This window comes from Heptranchias perlo, chromosome 6, assembly GCF_035084215.1.
Source record: "Heptranchias perlo isolate sHepPer1 chromosome 6, sHepPer1.hap1, whole genome shotgun sequence".
Taxonomy (NCBI): domain Eukaryota; kingdom Metazoa; phylum Chordata; class Chondrichthyes; order Hexanchiformes; family Hexanchidae; genus Heptranchias; species Heptranchias perlo.
The window spans coordinates 109,592,159-109,608,638 of NC_090330.1; the positions used below are offsets into that span (position 1 = coordinate 109,592,159).

At 46.5% G+C, this 16,480-nt stretch overlaps 1 protein-coding gene across 3 annotated transcripts in view; it reads right to left on the bottom strand.

Moving 5' to 3' along the window:
- Positions 1–16,480, bottom strand: part of fgf14 (fibroblast growth factor 14) — a 357,611-nt gene that overhangs the window by 149,357 nt on the left and 191,774 nt on the right. Inside the window, exon 1 of one of the 3 annotated variants that reach the window (XM_067986613.1) lies at positions 935–1,631. The exons of the other annotated variants lie outside the window; for them this stretch is intronic. Coding sequence (XP_067842714.1) covers positions 935–1,127 — 193 coding nt within the window. The 5' untranslated portion in view covers positions 1,128–1,631. Of the gene's footprint in view, positions 1–934; positions 1,632–16,480 lie in introns of those variants that run through there. 3 annotated transcript variants of the gene reach the window in all.

The following is a 16,480-nucleotide window of genomic DNA, read 5'->3' on the forward strand; positions in this document are numbered from 1 at the left end:
GATACCATCTCACCCAAAGGGCACCTCCAAAAAAAGACGGGTTCTTTAAAGGGACTACTTAAAAGGCCACGCTCATATACATCACTCTCTGGATATGATTGTGTTTAAGAAACAGAGGATTGAGTTACAGGCAGGGAACAACACTGAGCACTGTACAAATATACCACTGGATTCAGAATATACACAACTTCCTGGCAGTGGATTGTCAATATTGTGCACAGATACACTTAATAAGTTCGGCTTAATAATAGAACGCACGAATCTATTTTCGGAAAAACATGCACCTTTAATGCAGATTTCTCCGGCGTATTAATCGTTTGGATCGCAGCGACTCACAGTTACACGCCACTGTTTTAATCCCATATTTTATCTGGGACTAGGAATTTCCAGCTAGTTGAATTAGAGAAACGTGGGAGATTGTAAACGATTAAAGATAACAGTCACTGAATTTACTCAGAAGTTAGTTGCTGCCGAGACACAGCACTGGGGCTCTGTGTTACTCAAGAGGGGGATTCCGTGTTCGATATGGACACGATTCCCGGTCCGGAATGTTGGAACTGTTATCCACAAAGATTCACTGCCCAGATTCCACCTGACCATTCTGACACCGATACATTTCTTATTCGGGTTCAGTGAATACTGTGAAATAATCCAAATCTTATCAAACTTGCACATTGCGAATCCTATATATATATATATAAAAATCCGCTATTCAATCCGGCCCATCTGACAGGCAATCCTTTCAATATTTACGCACCACGAGCCGCGCTACAAATTAAATCAGGAAGCATTAATCTTTGTTCAACTAAGAAAACACATTACAATTCTTCCCACTGCATTCACAATCGTCACCAGAATTCCGTCTGTTTATCTTTCCTAAGGGGAAAGATTTTTTTTTTTTAATTTTTTTTTTACACAAAAAAAAAAGACCAACCTGGTCTCCGTAGTCTCCTCTTTTTCATCCCGAAGATCTTGACTTTGGAGAAGATATCCACCAGATTCCCATTGCTGGCTACTTTCTTTTTGTGAGGACTGTTGATACGTTTGGTGACATTCGGTCTCTCAAACTGATGCTCCCGAGCCTGCCTTTTCTGTCGGATCAGAGAGCTGGCGATAGCCGCTGCCATGGCAAGTGCAGTGGGGGGGGGTGGGAAAGAAAACAGCCCCCAAAATAAAACACAACCGCGACCTACCGCTCAGTACCTCAAGTCCTTCATGGTGACTTGGGGGGGTTTATTTTTTCCTCCCCCCCCCCCTTTCTCTTGATTGGATTTGTCTCTGGTTAAATTCCCTGGATGCGTGAGGGCGGCGAGCAAAGGGGAACCCTCACCGTTAAACTCAGAGTGATCTTCATCCTTAATCCCGGTCCAAGACCCTGGTCGCTCTTCAACCGATCCATCTTCACCCAAACCCCCCCCCCCCCCAGATCCGGAGCCCCAGAACCAGGATCCGCCTCACGGTCACCACGACTCTCCTCTTGTGGTTCAGTTTCGCCACATTATTTATTCTTGGAAACTCCTTTAACTATTCTCAACAAGGACCTGAGCAAATCCGATCAGTCGATCGCCTCAACAAGAAGCAGCTCCCGTTCTACACCCGGGATGAGGTTTCCATGAATCATAAACAAAAAAAAAAAAATCCTTCCTCTTTTCTCCAGCTGACGTCTGGTCCGTGTGACAGCTGCGCACAAATAGATAAAGTTTACCAGACTCTTGGGGGTGGGGGAGACCCACAGTCTACACTCACAGACACAAAGTTATTTCCTCCGGCCCCTTCAGATTGTCATCGTCTTCTGTGTCCAATAGGTTGGGAGATCTCCAGTGAGACGGGGGAGGTCTCCTCTATTGAGACGGGGTCTCCAGTGAGACAGGGGAGGTCTCCTCCAGTGAGACGGGGGAGGTCTCCTCCAGTGAGACAGGGGAGGTCTCCTCTAGTGAGACGGGGGAGGTCTCCTCCAGTGAGACGGGGTCTCCAGTGAGACAGGGGAGGTCTCCTCCAGTGAGACAGGGGTCTCCTCTAGTGAGACAGGGGAGGTCTCCTCTAGTGAGACGGGGGTCTCCTCTATTGAGACGAAGGGGGTCTCCTCCAGTGAGACGGGGTCTCCAGTGAGACAGGGGAGGTCTCCTCCAATGAGACAGGGGAGGTCTCCTATAGTGAGACGGGGGTCTGCTCCAATGAGACAGGGGAGGTCTCCTCTAGTGAGACGGGGGTCTCCTCCAGTGAGACAGGGGAGGTCTCCTCCAGTGAGACGGGGGTCTCCTCTATTGAGACGGGGGAAGTCTCCAGTGAGACGGGGTCTCTTCCAGTGATCCGGGGGTCTCCTCTATTGAGACGGAAGAGGTCTCCAGTGATCCGGGGGTCTCCTCCAGTGAGACGCGGTCTCCAGTGATCCGGGGGTCTCCTCTATTGAGACGGGGGAGGTCTCCAACCCACAAGCTCCAAAGTCCCTGTCATTTGGAACAAGTTTCCGAGTCCTCGGGGAGGGGTCCAAACACATCCCCTTGGTCAAGCGGCCAAGTAGACACAAAGCCGGGGCTCAGCCCTTCCTCCCAGACACATGGAATCGTCTCACATCGCCCCCTCCCAACACTACCGATCGTTCCCCACCCCCCAATCCCCCTCCCTCCCAGCGCCGAGCCCATCAGCCCATTCCGCCGGTCATTTTCTCATCCGTTCCCCTAAACCGCCGGAGAAAGGCATTCACTCTCCAAAAGCTCAGCTCTCTGCAAAAACCCCCCATTTACATTTTATGGGAAGAGAACGCGCCTTTTTCACGTCTTATTTATTTATGTGCACGAATAATTAACACAAGCGGCGAAAGACGAGTTAGGGAAGGGGACCGGTATTTGCTTTAATATTGGGGGTAACAGGGGGTGTAAACCCCGCCGGGACCCGGCCCTTCCCCGCGGGACAGACATTCAGCACCGCGGACAGCGGATCCTCCATTTACCTTAGTCCCGAATCACCAGCCCACAGCACAGAGACCCCTAGAACCACCCAGAGACCCCTATAACCACCCAGAGACCCCTATAACCACCCAGAGACCCCAAAACCACCCAGAGACAGACCCCTATAACCACCCAGAGACCCCTATAACCACCCAGACACAAACCCCTATAACCACCCAGAGACCCCTATAACCACCCAGAGACCCCAAAACCACCCAGAGACCCACCCCTATAACCACCCAGAGACCCCTATAACCACCCAGAGACCCCTATAACCACCCAGACACAAACCCCTATAACCACCCAGAGACAGACCCCTATAACCACCCAGAGACAGACCCCTATAACCACCCAGAGACAGACCCCTATAACCACCCAGAGACCCCTATAACCACCCAGACACAAACCCCTATAACCACCCACAGACAGACCCCTATAACCACCCACAGACAGACCCCTATAACCACCCAGACACAGACCCAAAGTACATGATATTGGGGGTGGGAGCGACACTGATACAATGAGAATGTGACCATCAGTGAACGGATTCCCCCAAAGTCTGTCTGATTTCAGGAATCCCTATTTCCCTCTGGCGACCCCTCCCCTTCCCTCCCCCTCGATCCTTTCTCTGTAACACTAGAATTCTGCAGCAGTTCTTCAGCGAGATAAGGGGAAAAAATCCTTTAACAGCTTATCGTGCACGGCGGGTCCATGTTATATTATTTTTTTATAACGTTCCTGATTGCTGATTCTCGCCGCTTGAGACACTGCCCCCAAATATGATTCTTCACACCGAAATTCAGCATTGCAATCGTGTCACATTTTAGCAAAGGGGTCCTTAGCGAGACAGCATCTCCACGATCACCGGCCCCCTCCCCTCCCCTCCGAACAACAGGTCCTGCTCAGCCCCTGGTCAATCACTAGGCGCCCTCCGATCCTCCCTCCCTCTCTCCTCTTCCACTCTCTCCCTCCCTCTCCCACTCCCTCTCTCTCCCTTCCTTCTCTCCCTCTCCTCTCCCTCCTCTCCCACCCCCCCCCCTCTCCTCCTCTCTCCTCCTCCCCCCTCTCCCACTCCTCCTCTCCCACTCCCCCCCCTATCCTCTCTCCTCCTCTCCCCCTCTCTCCTCCTCCCCCCTCTCCCACTCCTCCTCTCCCACTCCCCTCCTCTCCTCTCCCCCAGCTGATCAGATACGGCGGGTTTTCCTGATCAAGTTTAGGATGGAAACTCGAGGGAGCCACCTGCTGCTTCACTGAGAATGGTACAGCACCAACCAATCTCACTCACAGCTCACAGCATTTGGTCACTGGGCAAATTTGCAATAAAGTGGGTTGGAATTCCCCATGTCGAGGTCCAGGTGTTCAAAGAATAATTTTTTAAAGGCGCAATGATTTAAAAAAAAATTTGCATGTCAATTTTCCAGTTTTTTTTTTAAAGAAGTAGGCAGTGCAAGGACAGGATGAGGTCATCCTATCACCTGTGGCACCTGAACGAGAGCAAAACGATAGGCCTCCAGGTGTACGACCATATAGCGACAAGGTCCCAGGTTCAACCTCCCCAGTCGGTCTTGACTGGTATTAGCCGTGGCTCAGTGGGTAGCACTCCCCCCTCTGGGTCAGAAGGTGGTGGGTTCAAGTCCCACTCCAGACTTAAGCACTAAAACTAGGCTGGCACCCTCGATGCCAGTACTGAGGGAGTGCTGCACTGCCGGAGGTGCCGCCTTTTGGAAGAGACATTAAACCGAGGCCCCGTCTGTCCTCTCAGGTGGATGTAAAAGATCCGACTATTTCAAAAAAGAGCAGGGGAGTTCTCCACGGTGTCTTAGACAATATTTATCCTTAAACCAACATCACAAAAACAGATTATCTGGTCATTACCACATTGCTGTTAGCGGGATCTTACTGTGCACAATTTGGCTGCCACGTTTCCTACATTGACAACGGTGACTACCTACACTTCAAAAGTACTTCTTCGACAGCACCTCCCAAACCCGTGACCTCTACCACCTAGAAGGACAAGTGTAAACAATTTTACAACACCAAGTTATAGTCCAACAAATTTATTTTAAATTAAATTCCACAAGCTTTCGGAGGCTTCCTCCTTCGTCGGGCGGATGGTGGAAATGATATTTTCGAATCCTTCGCATTTGAAAAACATAGAACAATGCCTGGTGATTACTGCCCGTTGCCAAGGCAATCACAGTGAGCAGACAGAAAGGTGTCATCTAAAAGGCCACTGAATATACAAACCCCCCAAAAAAAAAGAGAGAGAGAGAGAAGGAAGACAGTCAATGACCCGTTATATTAAAAACAGATAACATTTGTTCGCTGGTGGGGTTACGTGTAGTGTGACATGAACCCAAGATCCCGGTTGAGGCCGTCCTCATGGGTGCGGAACTTGGCTATTAATTTCTGCTCGACGATTTTGCGTTGTCGTGTGTCTCGAAGGCCGCCTTGGAGTATGCTTACCCGAAGGTCGGTGGCTGAATGTCCATGACTGCTGAAGTGTTCCCCGACAGGGAGAGAACCCTCCTGCTTGGCGATTGTTGTTCAGTGGCCTTTTAGATGACACCTTTCTGTCTGCTCACTGTGATTGCCTTGGCAACGGGCAGTAATCACCAGGCATTGTTCTATGTTTTTCAAATGCGAAGGATTCGAAAATATCATTTCCACCATCCGCCTGACGAAGGAGAAAGCCTCCGAAAGCTTGTGGAATTTAATTTAAAATAAATTTGTTGGACTAGAACTTGGTGTTGTAAAATTGTTTACAATTGTCAACCCCAGTCCATCACCGGCATCTCCACATCATGACTAGAAGGACAAGGGCAGCAGGCACATGGGAACAACACCACCTGCACGTTCCCCTCCAAGTCACACACCATCCCGACTTGGAAATATATCGCCGTTCCTTCATTGTTGCTGGGTCAAAATCCTGGAACTCCCTTCCTAACAGGACTGTGGGAGAACCTTCACCACACGGACTGCAGCGGTTCAAGAAGAGGGCCCATCACCACCTTCTCAAGGGGTAACTAGAGATGGGCAGTAAATGCCGGCCTTGCCAGCGACGCCCACATCCCGAGAATGAATTTTTTATAAAGTTTTCTTTGTGTAGCAAAATCATAAGTTTGTTCTTTGTAAATAGATTCACAAATTTGCTACACCTAGAGCCCAAGAGAAAGCTTCCCCCATAAAGTTTGTGTATTCTAAACCAAATTTACACCTTAAAGAAAGAACGTGCATTTATATAATGCCTTTCACGGCCTCAGGACGTCCCAAAGCGCTTTACAGCCAATTAAATACTTTTTGAAGTGTAGTCACTGTTGTAATGTAGGAAACCCGGCAGCCAATTTGCGCACAGCAAGATCCCACAAACAGCAATGTGATAAATGACCAGAGAATCCGTTTTAGTGATGTTGGTTGTGGGATAAATATTGGTCAGAACATTGAGGAGATCTTCCCTGCTCTTCTTCGAAATAGTGCCTTGGGATCTTTTACGTCCACCTGAGAGGGCAGACGGAGCCTCATCTGAAAGACGGCATCTTCAACAGTGCAGCGCTCTCGCAGTACTGCACTGGAATGTCAGCCTGGATTTCAAGCCTCTGGATTGGGGCATGAACCCACAACATTCTGAATCAAAGACCAAATTCTTTGCCTAAGTACAGCTGGCTCTGTTTCATAACCTTATCCACAGGAATAATAGTCCAGAAAATATGGTACTCAGGTTACATAAAATATCAATAAATATGAAATGGCATGATGAGCCATCTGGAAGATGAAATATCAAGGAGCCCATAAGGCTATAAAGTGATATGATTATTGTGTACAGTTGGATCTATAGAGTTGTTCTTTAGCAAATAGGACAAGAGTACAACAGAGGCATTGATAACAAAAATCTATAGCAATCTGGGCTAACCACAGAGAGATAACGGGATGAGGCAGTTGAGGAGATGTGCAGAATCCTAATAACAAAGTCCATCATACTGCAACCATAAGGAAATTGAACAATGATAGAATTGGATTACATAATGGGGCAGAAATTGCTTGGAAAATACCGGTGAACTCAACAGTTGTTAGTGGCAAAATCGAGGAGCAAGTTCCAGCGTTCGCACATGCACGGTGAAACACGGAAATCCAGAACTTGCTCCTGCTGGTTCGCCCGCTTCGAATTAAAGGGACATCGCCGGATGGAATCAGTGAAATCATTGAAAAAGCGCCAACTTGCTCATCTGCCCAGCTGGAAAGTAACTAATATCGCCACAAAACAGGTACGCTTAAAAATACTAGGTGTAAACTAGGTATGACTGCCAAACAACTAAATATTAACTTTTAAAAATATGGAGTCTCATATTACTCCTTATTTTAAAAGTTTTTGGTCATTACATTTTTTTTTTAAATTTTAACTTTTTAAACTTTTCACTTCTGTCTCTTTCATTTAATTCAATTATTTCTTACCCTCTCTTTTTTTTCGCTGTTTATAACTTTTTACAATGATTTCAATGTTGTACCTTTCACTCCAAGTCTGCAGAGATAGTGAACGCAGTCAAAAATGCTGCGATCTGATTGGTCGAGGGGAGAGTGTGATCCCAGGGTCCTAGCTTCCCTTGAACTGACGCTGGGATCTTCTCCGCTTCCAATTCGAGGAAGTGACCGAAGTAAAGACCGTTACAGTAAGTTTGTTAATTTAAAACTATGGAGTGGCGGTAACCATTATTTCGCTGCTCCGAGCAAATTTCCGCCCCAATGCCCTTGTACAAAGTTGTTGCTGTTAATTATACAAGTGCTTGATCTACTAGGCTAGTGCATAATTTTTTCTGAATCAGCATTTAGGGTGTAGTTATATTGGAACTTCCACATCATAAGAACATAGGAAAGGTTGACCAGGATGGGGCTCGTTTCTCTAGAAAAGAGGCCAATGGGTGACCTGATAGACATCTTTAAGATTATGAAATGGCTCGGTAGGGTAGATGTAGAGAAGATGGTCACCTTCACTTCTGGAGGAGACCAAAACTAGGGGCCATAAATGTAAGATAGTCACTAATAAATCCAATAGGGAATTCAGGAAAAACATCTTTAGCCAGAGAGTGGTGAGACTGTGGAACTCGCTACCACAAGGAGTAGTTGAGGCGCATAGCACAGATGCGTTTAAGGGGAAGCTAGATAAACACATGAGGGAGAAAGGAATAGAAAGATATGCGGGTAGTGCCAGATAAAGAGGGGTGGGAGACCACCAGAGTGGAGCATAAACATCGGCATAGACCCGTTGGGCTGAATGTTTCTGTACTGTATGGAATTCAATGTAATAGGAACGTAGGAACAGGAGTAGGCCATTCAGCCCCCTCAAGCCTATTGCTCCATTCAATTAGATCATGGCTGATCTGTATCTTAACTCTACCTGCCTTAGTTCCATATCCTTTACTACCCTTACCTAACAAAAATCTATCGATCTTGGTTTTGAAATATAATCAGCGTAAAGCGCCTGTATAACTCAGGAGTCAGATCAACAATCTGACTTTCAAGTGCACTAAGGAAAAAGATCGGACATCACCTCTAGTCTCACACTGGTTGGAGTTTGAACGGGGTGAAATATAACTCCAGTTTGGTGCAAAGCCACTTGTTTATTTTTTTTAAGATGTGGAGATGCCGGTGATGGACTGGGGTTGACAATTGTAAACAATTTTACAACACCAAGTTATAGTCCAGCAATTTTATTTTAACTTCACAAGCTTTCGGAGGCTTCCTCCTTCCTCAGGTAAATGTTCAGGAGCTCCTCGAAGCCTACGCATTTATACATATAGAACAATACATGGTGTTTACAGAATGCCCCTGCAACTGCCCGTTGCCAAGGCAATCACCGTGTTCAGACAGAGAGGTGTCACCTGCAGAACCCCCGAATACACATTCAACAAAAAAACAAACAGGAAAAAAAACAGAGAGAGGCAGAAACATCCGGAAGGCAGAGAAAGCCAGCAAATGACCCATTATATTAAAAACAGATAACATTTGTTCGCTGGTGGGGTAACGTGTAGCGTGACATGAACCCAAGATCCCGGTTGAGGCCGTCCTCATGGGTGCGGAACTTGGCTATCAATTTCTGCTCGACGATTTTGCGTTGTCGTGTGTCTCGAAGGCCGCCTTGGAGTACGCTTACCCGAAGGTCGGTGGATGAATGTCCATGACTGCTGAAGTGTTCCCCGACTGGGAGGGAACCCTCCTGTTTGGCGATTGTTGCGCGGTGTCCGTTCATCCGTTGTCGCAGCGTCTGCATGGTCTCGCCAATGTACCATGCTCTGGGGCATCCTTTCCTGCAACGTATGAGGTAGACAACGTTGGCCGAGTCACAGGAGTATGAACCGTGCACCTGGTGGGTGGTGTCCTCTCGTGTGATGTCCAAGAAAGAAACTGATTCTGAGAAAGAAACTGATTCCCCGCGTGGGAGACTTCTACTGCCTCCCAAAGATACACAAAGCCAACACACCCGGACGTCCCATCGTATCAGGCAACGGAACCCTGTGTGAGAACCTCTCTGGATACATCGAGGGCATCCTGAAACCCATCGTACAGGGAACCTCCAGCTTCTGTCGCGACACTACAGACTTCCTACAAAAACTCAGTACCCATGGACCAGTTGAACCAGGAACACTTCTCACCACGATGGACGTCTCGGCACTATACACCAGTATCCCCCACGATGACGGCATCGCTGCGACAGCATCAATACTCAACACCAACAACAGCCAATCTCCGGAAGCCATCCTACAACTCATCCGCTTCATCCTGGATCACAATGTCTTCACCTTCGATAACCAGTTCTTTACCCAAACACACGGAACAGCCATGGGGACCAAATTCGCACCCCAATACGCCAACATTTTCATGCACAAGTTCGAGTAGGACTTCTTCACTACACAAGACCTCCAACCAACACTATACACCAGATACATCGACGACATTTTCTTTCTATGGACCCACGGCAAGGAATCACTAAAGAGACTACACGATAACATCAACAAGTTCCATCCCACCATCAAGCTCACCATGGACTACTCCTCAGAATCAGTTTCTTTCTTGGACACATGAATCTCCATCAAAGACGGGCACCTCAGCACCTCACTCTACCGCAAGCCCACGGACAACCTCACAATGCTCCACTTTTCCAGCTTCCACCCTAACCACGTCAAAGAGGCCATCCCCTATGGACAGGCCCTGCGAATACACAGGGTCTGCTCAGACGAGGAGGAACGCGATGGACACCTACAGACGCTGAAAGACGCCCTAGTAAGAACGGGATATGACGCTCGACTCATCGATCGACAGTTCCGACGGGCCACAGCGAAGAATCGCATAGACCTCCTCAGAAGACAAACACGGGACGCAACCAACAGAGTACCCTTCATCGTCCAGTACTTCCCCGGAGCGGAGAAACTACGCCATGTTCTCCGCAGCCTTCAACATGTCATCAATGACGACGAACACCTCGCTAAGGCCATCCCCACACCTCCACTACTCGCCTTCAAACAGCCACCCAACCTCAAACAGACCATCATTCGCAGCAAATTACCCAGCTTTCAGGAGAACAGCGTCCACGACACCACACAACCCTGCCATGGCAACCTCTGCAAGACATGCCAGATCATCGACACAGATACCACCATCACACGAGAGGACACCACCCACCAGGTGCATGGTTCATACTCCTGTGACTCGGCCAACGTTGTCTACCTCATACGTTGCAGGAAAGGATGCCCCAGAGCATGGTACATTGGCGAGACCATGCAGACGCTGCGACAACGGATGAACGGACACCGCGCAACAATCGCCAAACAGGAGGGTTCCCTCCCAGTCGGGGAACACTTCAGCAGTCATGGACATTCATCCACCGACCTTCGGGTAAGCGTACTCCAAGGCGGCCTTCGAGACACACGACAACGCAAAATCGTCGAGCAGAAATTGATAGCCAAGTTCCGCACCCATGAGGACGGCCTCAACCGGGATCTTGGGTTCATGTCACGCTACACGTTACCCCACCAGCGAACAAATGTTATCTGTTTTTAATATAATGGGTCATTTGCTGGCTTTCTCTGCCTTCCGGATGTTTCTGCCTCTCTCTGTTTTTTTTCCTGTTTGTTTTTTTGTTGAATGTGTATTCGGGGGTTCTGCAGGTGACACCTCTCTGTCTGAACACGGTGATTGCCTTGGCAACGGGCAGTTGCAGGGGCATTCTGTAAACACCATGTATTGTTCTATATGTATAAATGCGTAGGCTTCGAGGAGCTCCTGAACATTTACCTGAGGAAGGAGGAAGCCTCCGAAAGCTTGTGAAGTTAAAATAAAATTGCTGGACTATAACTTGGTGTTGTAAAATTGTTTACAATTTTTTTTTTAAGTAGTGCCCACGTGATCCATCTGAACTCCTGAAGATTTTATAAACAATTACTTTAATATGAGGAGAACAAAAACCCACCCCACTACAGGATAGGGATGGTGCCTTTGCGGCTGCATCCTGGTTTTCCAGGATTAAGTGATTCTCAGTCTAGTTCAAAGTCATTTCCGCTGCTGTTTCCAGTGGAATTCTCCTTGAACTCGATATAATTGGTGTAGAGTAAGGAGGGTAAGAGGCTCAACTCAAGGAGAGTTGCATTCTGGCAATAAAACTGACATTTTTTGAACAAAAATAGGAATATATAGTCAGTCAATATTCTTCCTGCTAAAAAAAAGGGAGGAATACTGTGAAGAAGAAATACTCCTCCTAAACTTTGCTTGCCCTTTCATTCAGTAATCCTTTCAGTTACTGTGTTGTGTCAAGTCTCTTTCTAACGCTCCATCAGTGCCATTCTCGAATCAGGTGCTAGAAGGCGCACAGTTCTCCTTGCTCCCACCACCTATAGGAGTAGACGCAATCAGTGTTTGGCCTCTGCCTGGGTAACTGAAATTCAAGATCATTGTAAGGGTAGTCATGGATGTGACCCTCACATTTTCAAAGTTTCTGTTAAAAAAAAATCTACAGTTATATTTTAATCGCTCCACCATTGGTGGCCGTGCCTTCAGCTGCCTAGACCCTAAGCTCTGGAATTCCCTCCCTAAACCTCTCCGCCCCTCTCTCTCCTCCTTTAAGACGCTCCTTAAAACCTACTTCTTTGACCAAGCTTTTGGTCACCTGTCCTAATATCTCCTGATGTGGCTCGGTGTCAAATTTTGTCTGATAATCGCTCCTGTGAAGCACCTTGGGACGTTTTACCACGTTAAAGGCGCTATATAAATGCAAATTGTTGCTGTTGTTAAAAAGGGTTTAATCATTATCCATAATCGGCTGACAAAGTGGCAGGCGAACAATTTGTAAACGTTTATTTTGTTTGCGAGAAAGGAGCAAAATCCAACTAATCACAATGCACCTGGAAATCGAGTCTCTGACATCACTCAATGAATTTATTTTAAATTCCACAAGCTTTCGGAGGCTTCCTCCTTCCTCAGGTGTTCCACACCATAACTATAACTTGGTGTTGTAAGATTGTTTACAATTGTCAACCCCAGTCCATCACCGGCATCTCCACATCATCACTCAATGAGGCATTTAATCTGTATAAATAGCAAATAATCTTGTAAAACAAGTGTGCTGAACTAGCCCTATGTACTCATTTTAGTAGTGAATGCCTTAAATACATTCAAACAATACAGAGAAATGTATTTCACCTGTATATTCACTTTATAAACATTTATCACCGATCAATAACCAAGTAAGGCACTTACGATGATCAAAAAAGCACTGACATGCTCTAGATATTTGTGTTACCAATTTTACTACAAATGCACAGAGAGGTTAAAGTTCACATGCATACGCCACGCAAATGAGTATTGAGACAGTGTCCAGTACTCATTTTTATTTACCAATCAGAAATGCAATTAGTCACATCTGGACTCCCAATTAGCCACATGTGGCTAGCGTGTTGGACAATTCCTGTCGAGTGGCAGATGTTGAGTTGCGCCCTATTCTCTGTTTCAATTTATTTTCTGTGGATTGGACACTAAATCATCAGTAAAGCAACAGTCAAAAATTTTCTATTGCTAGTGACTGAAAATGTTAAAGATTTGATACTCAGCCATAAAAATCTCAATTCGCTCAACGATTTGATCGACAGGTGCTAAAGTGTGAGCTCGAGGAAAAGCAATTGGATCTTATACGACCACGGACTGAAATAATGGTCCAGAGTTTGATCCGAAGTCAGGTTTTAATATTACAGAATTGATCTTAACAGTGACAGTTTCACTGCAATTAATTGTATTTCATCACTGCTGTACGTCCAAATCCAAGGAGAGTTGAATTGAGGATTCCCCACAACCTCTGTGAGATGCCAATAAACAATAGGGTGTTAATCAGTCACCCACATTAAAAAGACCGAACAGGCCGGGGCTCTTCTCCGGAAAAGAGAAGGCTGAGGGGGGGGGACCTGATAGAAGTCTTTAAAATGATGAAGGGGTTTGATAGGGTGGACACAGAGATGATGTTTCCACTTGTGAGCGAGGTCAAAACCAGGGGCCATAAATATAAGACAGTCACTAATAAATCTAATAAGGAATTCAGGAGAAACTTCTTTACCCAGAGAGTGGTGAGAATGTGGAACTCGCTCCCACAAGGAGTGGTTGAGGTGAATAGAATAGATGCATTTAAGGGGAAGCTGGATAAACACATGAGGGAGAAAGGAATAGAAGGATATGCTGATAGGGGGAGATGAAGAAGGGAGGGAAGAAGGTTCACTCGGATAATCCCGGGGATGAGGGGGTGGACATATGAGGAGAGGTTGAGTAGATTGGGACTCTACTCATTGGAGTTCAGAAGAATGAGAGGCGATCTTATTGAAACATATAAGATTGTGAAGGGGCTTGATCGGGCGGATGCGGTAAGGATGTTCCCAAGGATGGGTGAAACTAGAACTAGGGGGCATAATCTTAGAATAAGGGGCTGCTCTTTCAAAACTGAGATGAGGAGAAACTTCTTCACTCAGAGGGTGGTAGGTCTGTGGAATTTGCTGCCCCAGGAAGCTGTGGCAGCTACATCATTAAATAAATTTAAAACAGAAATAGACAGTTTCCTAGAAGTAAAGGGAATTAGGGGTTACGGGGAGCGGGCAGGAAATTGGACATGAATTTAAATTTGAGGTTAGGATCAGATCAGCCATGATCTTATTGAATGGTGGAGCAGGCTCGAGGGGCCGATTGGCCTACTCCTGCTCCTATTTCTTAAACTTATGTTCTTATGTAAGAGGCTCGTGTGGAGCATAAACACCGGCACAGACCAGTTGGGTTGAACGGCCTGTTTCAGTGCTGTAAATTCTATGTAGTATGGGCAGCCCCAATGGAGAGTTCTCCACTACTGTTTAAGGTTGGACACTAAATAGGGTAGCAGGTTACTAAATCTGGTGACTAACGCTTCTTGGATGCTAAGGATGCAGTTACCAACAGCAGTTTCCATCTCTCCGCAATGCAAAAGTGACAATATAGCACCAGGGTCAAGACCCCATCTGACTCCAGTGTGATACTCATGGAGGAGGCCATCGAATCACTTCAGCTTGACGCCACATGGAGAATAACTCCAGTACAATCTAGTGTACAAAGTGCTCACGGGGTATACTGGAGCCCGGGAAACTTTATAAACTGAAGCAGAGCTCGTTTGGATGTTTCGGGGGTGTGAACGTTCCGGCCGGTGTTCCACTACATTTAAGATTTAGGAGTGAAGCTCTCCGCATGCGTGTAAACAGACGGTCACTGAGCTCTCCCTGTATCTGTGTCAGCCGTGGCACAGTGAGTATCACTCTCGACCCTGAGTCAGAAGGTCGTGGGTTCAAGTCCCACTCCAGAGACTTGAGCACGTAATCCAGGCCGACACTTCCAACGCAGTACTGAGGGAGTGCTGCACGGTCGGAGGAGCTGTCTTTCAGAGGAAACGTTAACTGAGGCCCCGTCTGCCCTCTCAGGGGAACGTTAAAGATCCCATGGCACTATTCGAAAAAGAGATGGGGAGTTCTCCCCGGTGCCCTGGCCAATATTTATCCCTCAACCAACATCACTAAAACACAGGTTAGCTGGTAATTATCACATTGCTGTTTGTGGGACCTTACTGTGCGCAAATTGGCTGCCGCGTTTCCTACATTACAACAGTGACTACACTTCAAAAATACTTAATTGACTGTAAGGTACTTTGGGATGTCCTGAGGTTGTGAAAGGCGCTATATAAATGTAAGTCTTAGGTAAAAGAAACAGAGTTAGATCTGCAGTCATGTAGTATCAACAAAGTACAGTTTAAGATTGGGACCTTGAGGAACACAGTTATAACAATTCACTGCATCATTCAAAGTACATCCATCCCATGTTGCCTCGACACCAACCATTGCACTACCAGAACATCACTTAAAGACTTATTGGACGTGGTAACGGGGCACTTAGAACATCATAATATATTAGGCAGAGTCAATACGGTTTTATGAAAGGGAAATCGGGTTTGGCAAATCCATTAGAGTTTTTTGAGGATGTAACTAGCAGGGTAGATAAAGGGGAACCAGTGGATGTCGTAAATTTGGATTTTCAAAAGACATTCGATAAGGTGCCACATAAAAGGTCGTTACACAAGATAAGGGCACATGGGATTGGGGTAATATATTGGCATGGATTGAGGATTGGTTAACGAACAGAAAACAGAGAGTAGGGATAAACGGATCATTTTCGGGTTGGCAGGCTGTAACTAGTGGGGTGCCGCAAGGATCAGTGCTTGGGCCTCAGCTATTTACAATCTATATTAATGACTTAAATGAAGGGATCGAGTGTAACATATCCAAGTTTGCCAACGATACAAAGCTAGGTGGGAAAGTAAGCTGTGAGGAGGACACAAGGAATCTGCAAAAGGATATAGACAGGTTAAGTGAATGGGCAAAAAGGTGGCAGATGGAGTATAATGTGGGGAAATGTGAGGTTATTCACTTTAGTAGGAAGAATAGAAAAACAGAATATGTTTTAAATGGTGAGAAACTATTAAATGTTGGTGTTCAGAGAGATTTGGGTGCCCTTGAACACGAAACACAGAAAGTTAACATGCAGGTACAGCAAGCAATTAGGAAGGCAATTGGTATGTTGGCCTTTATTGCAAGGGGGTTGGAGTACAAGAGTAAGTCAGCCTTACTACAATTGTACAGGGCTTTGGTGAGACCACACCTGGAGTATGGTGTACAGTTTTGGTCTCTTTACCTAATAAAGGATATACTTGCCTTAGAAGCGATGCAACAAAGGTTCACTAGATTGATTCCTGGGATGAGAGGGTTGTCCTATGAGGAGAGATTGAGTAGAATGGGCCTATACTCTCTGGGGTTTAGAAGAATGAGAGGTGATCTCATTGAAGCATATAAGATTCGGAGGGGGCTTGACAGGGTGGATGCTGAGAGGTTGTTTCCTCTGGCTGGAGAGTCTAGAACTAGGGGACATTATCTCAGGATAAGGGGTCGGCCATTTAGGACTGAGATGAGGAAAAATTTCTTCACTCAGGGTTGTGAATC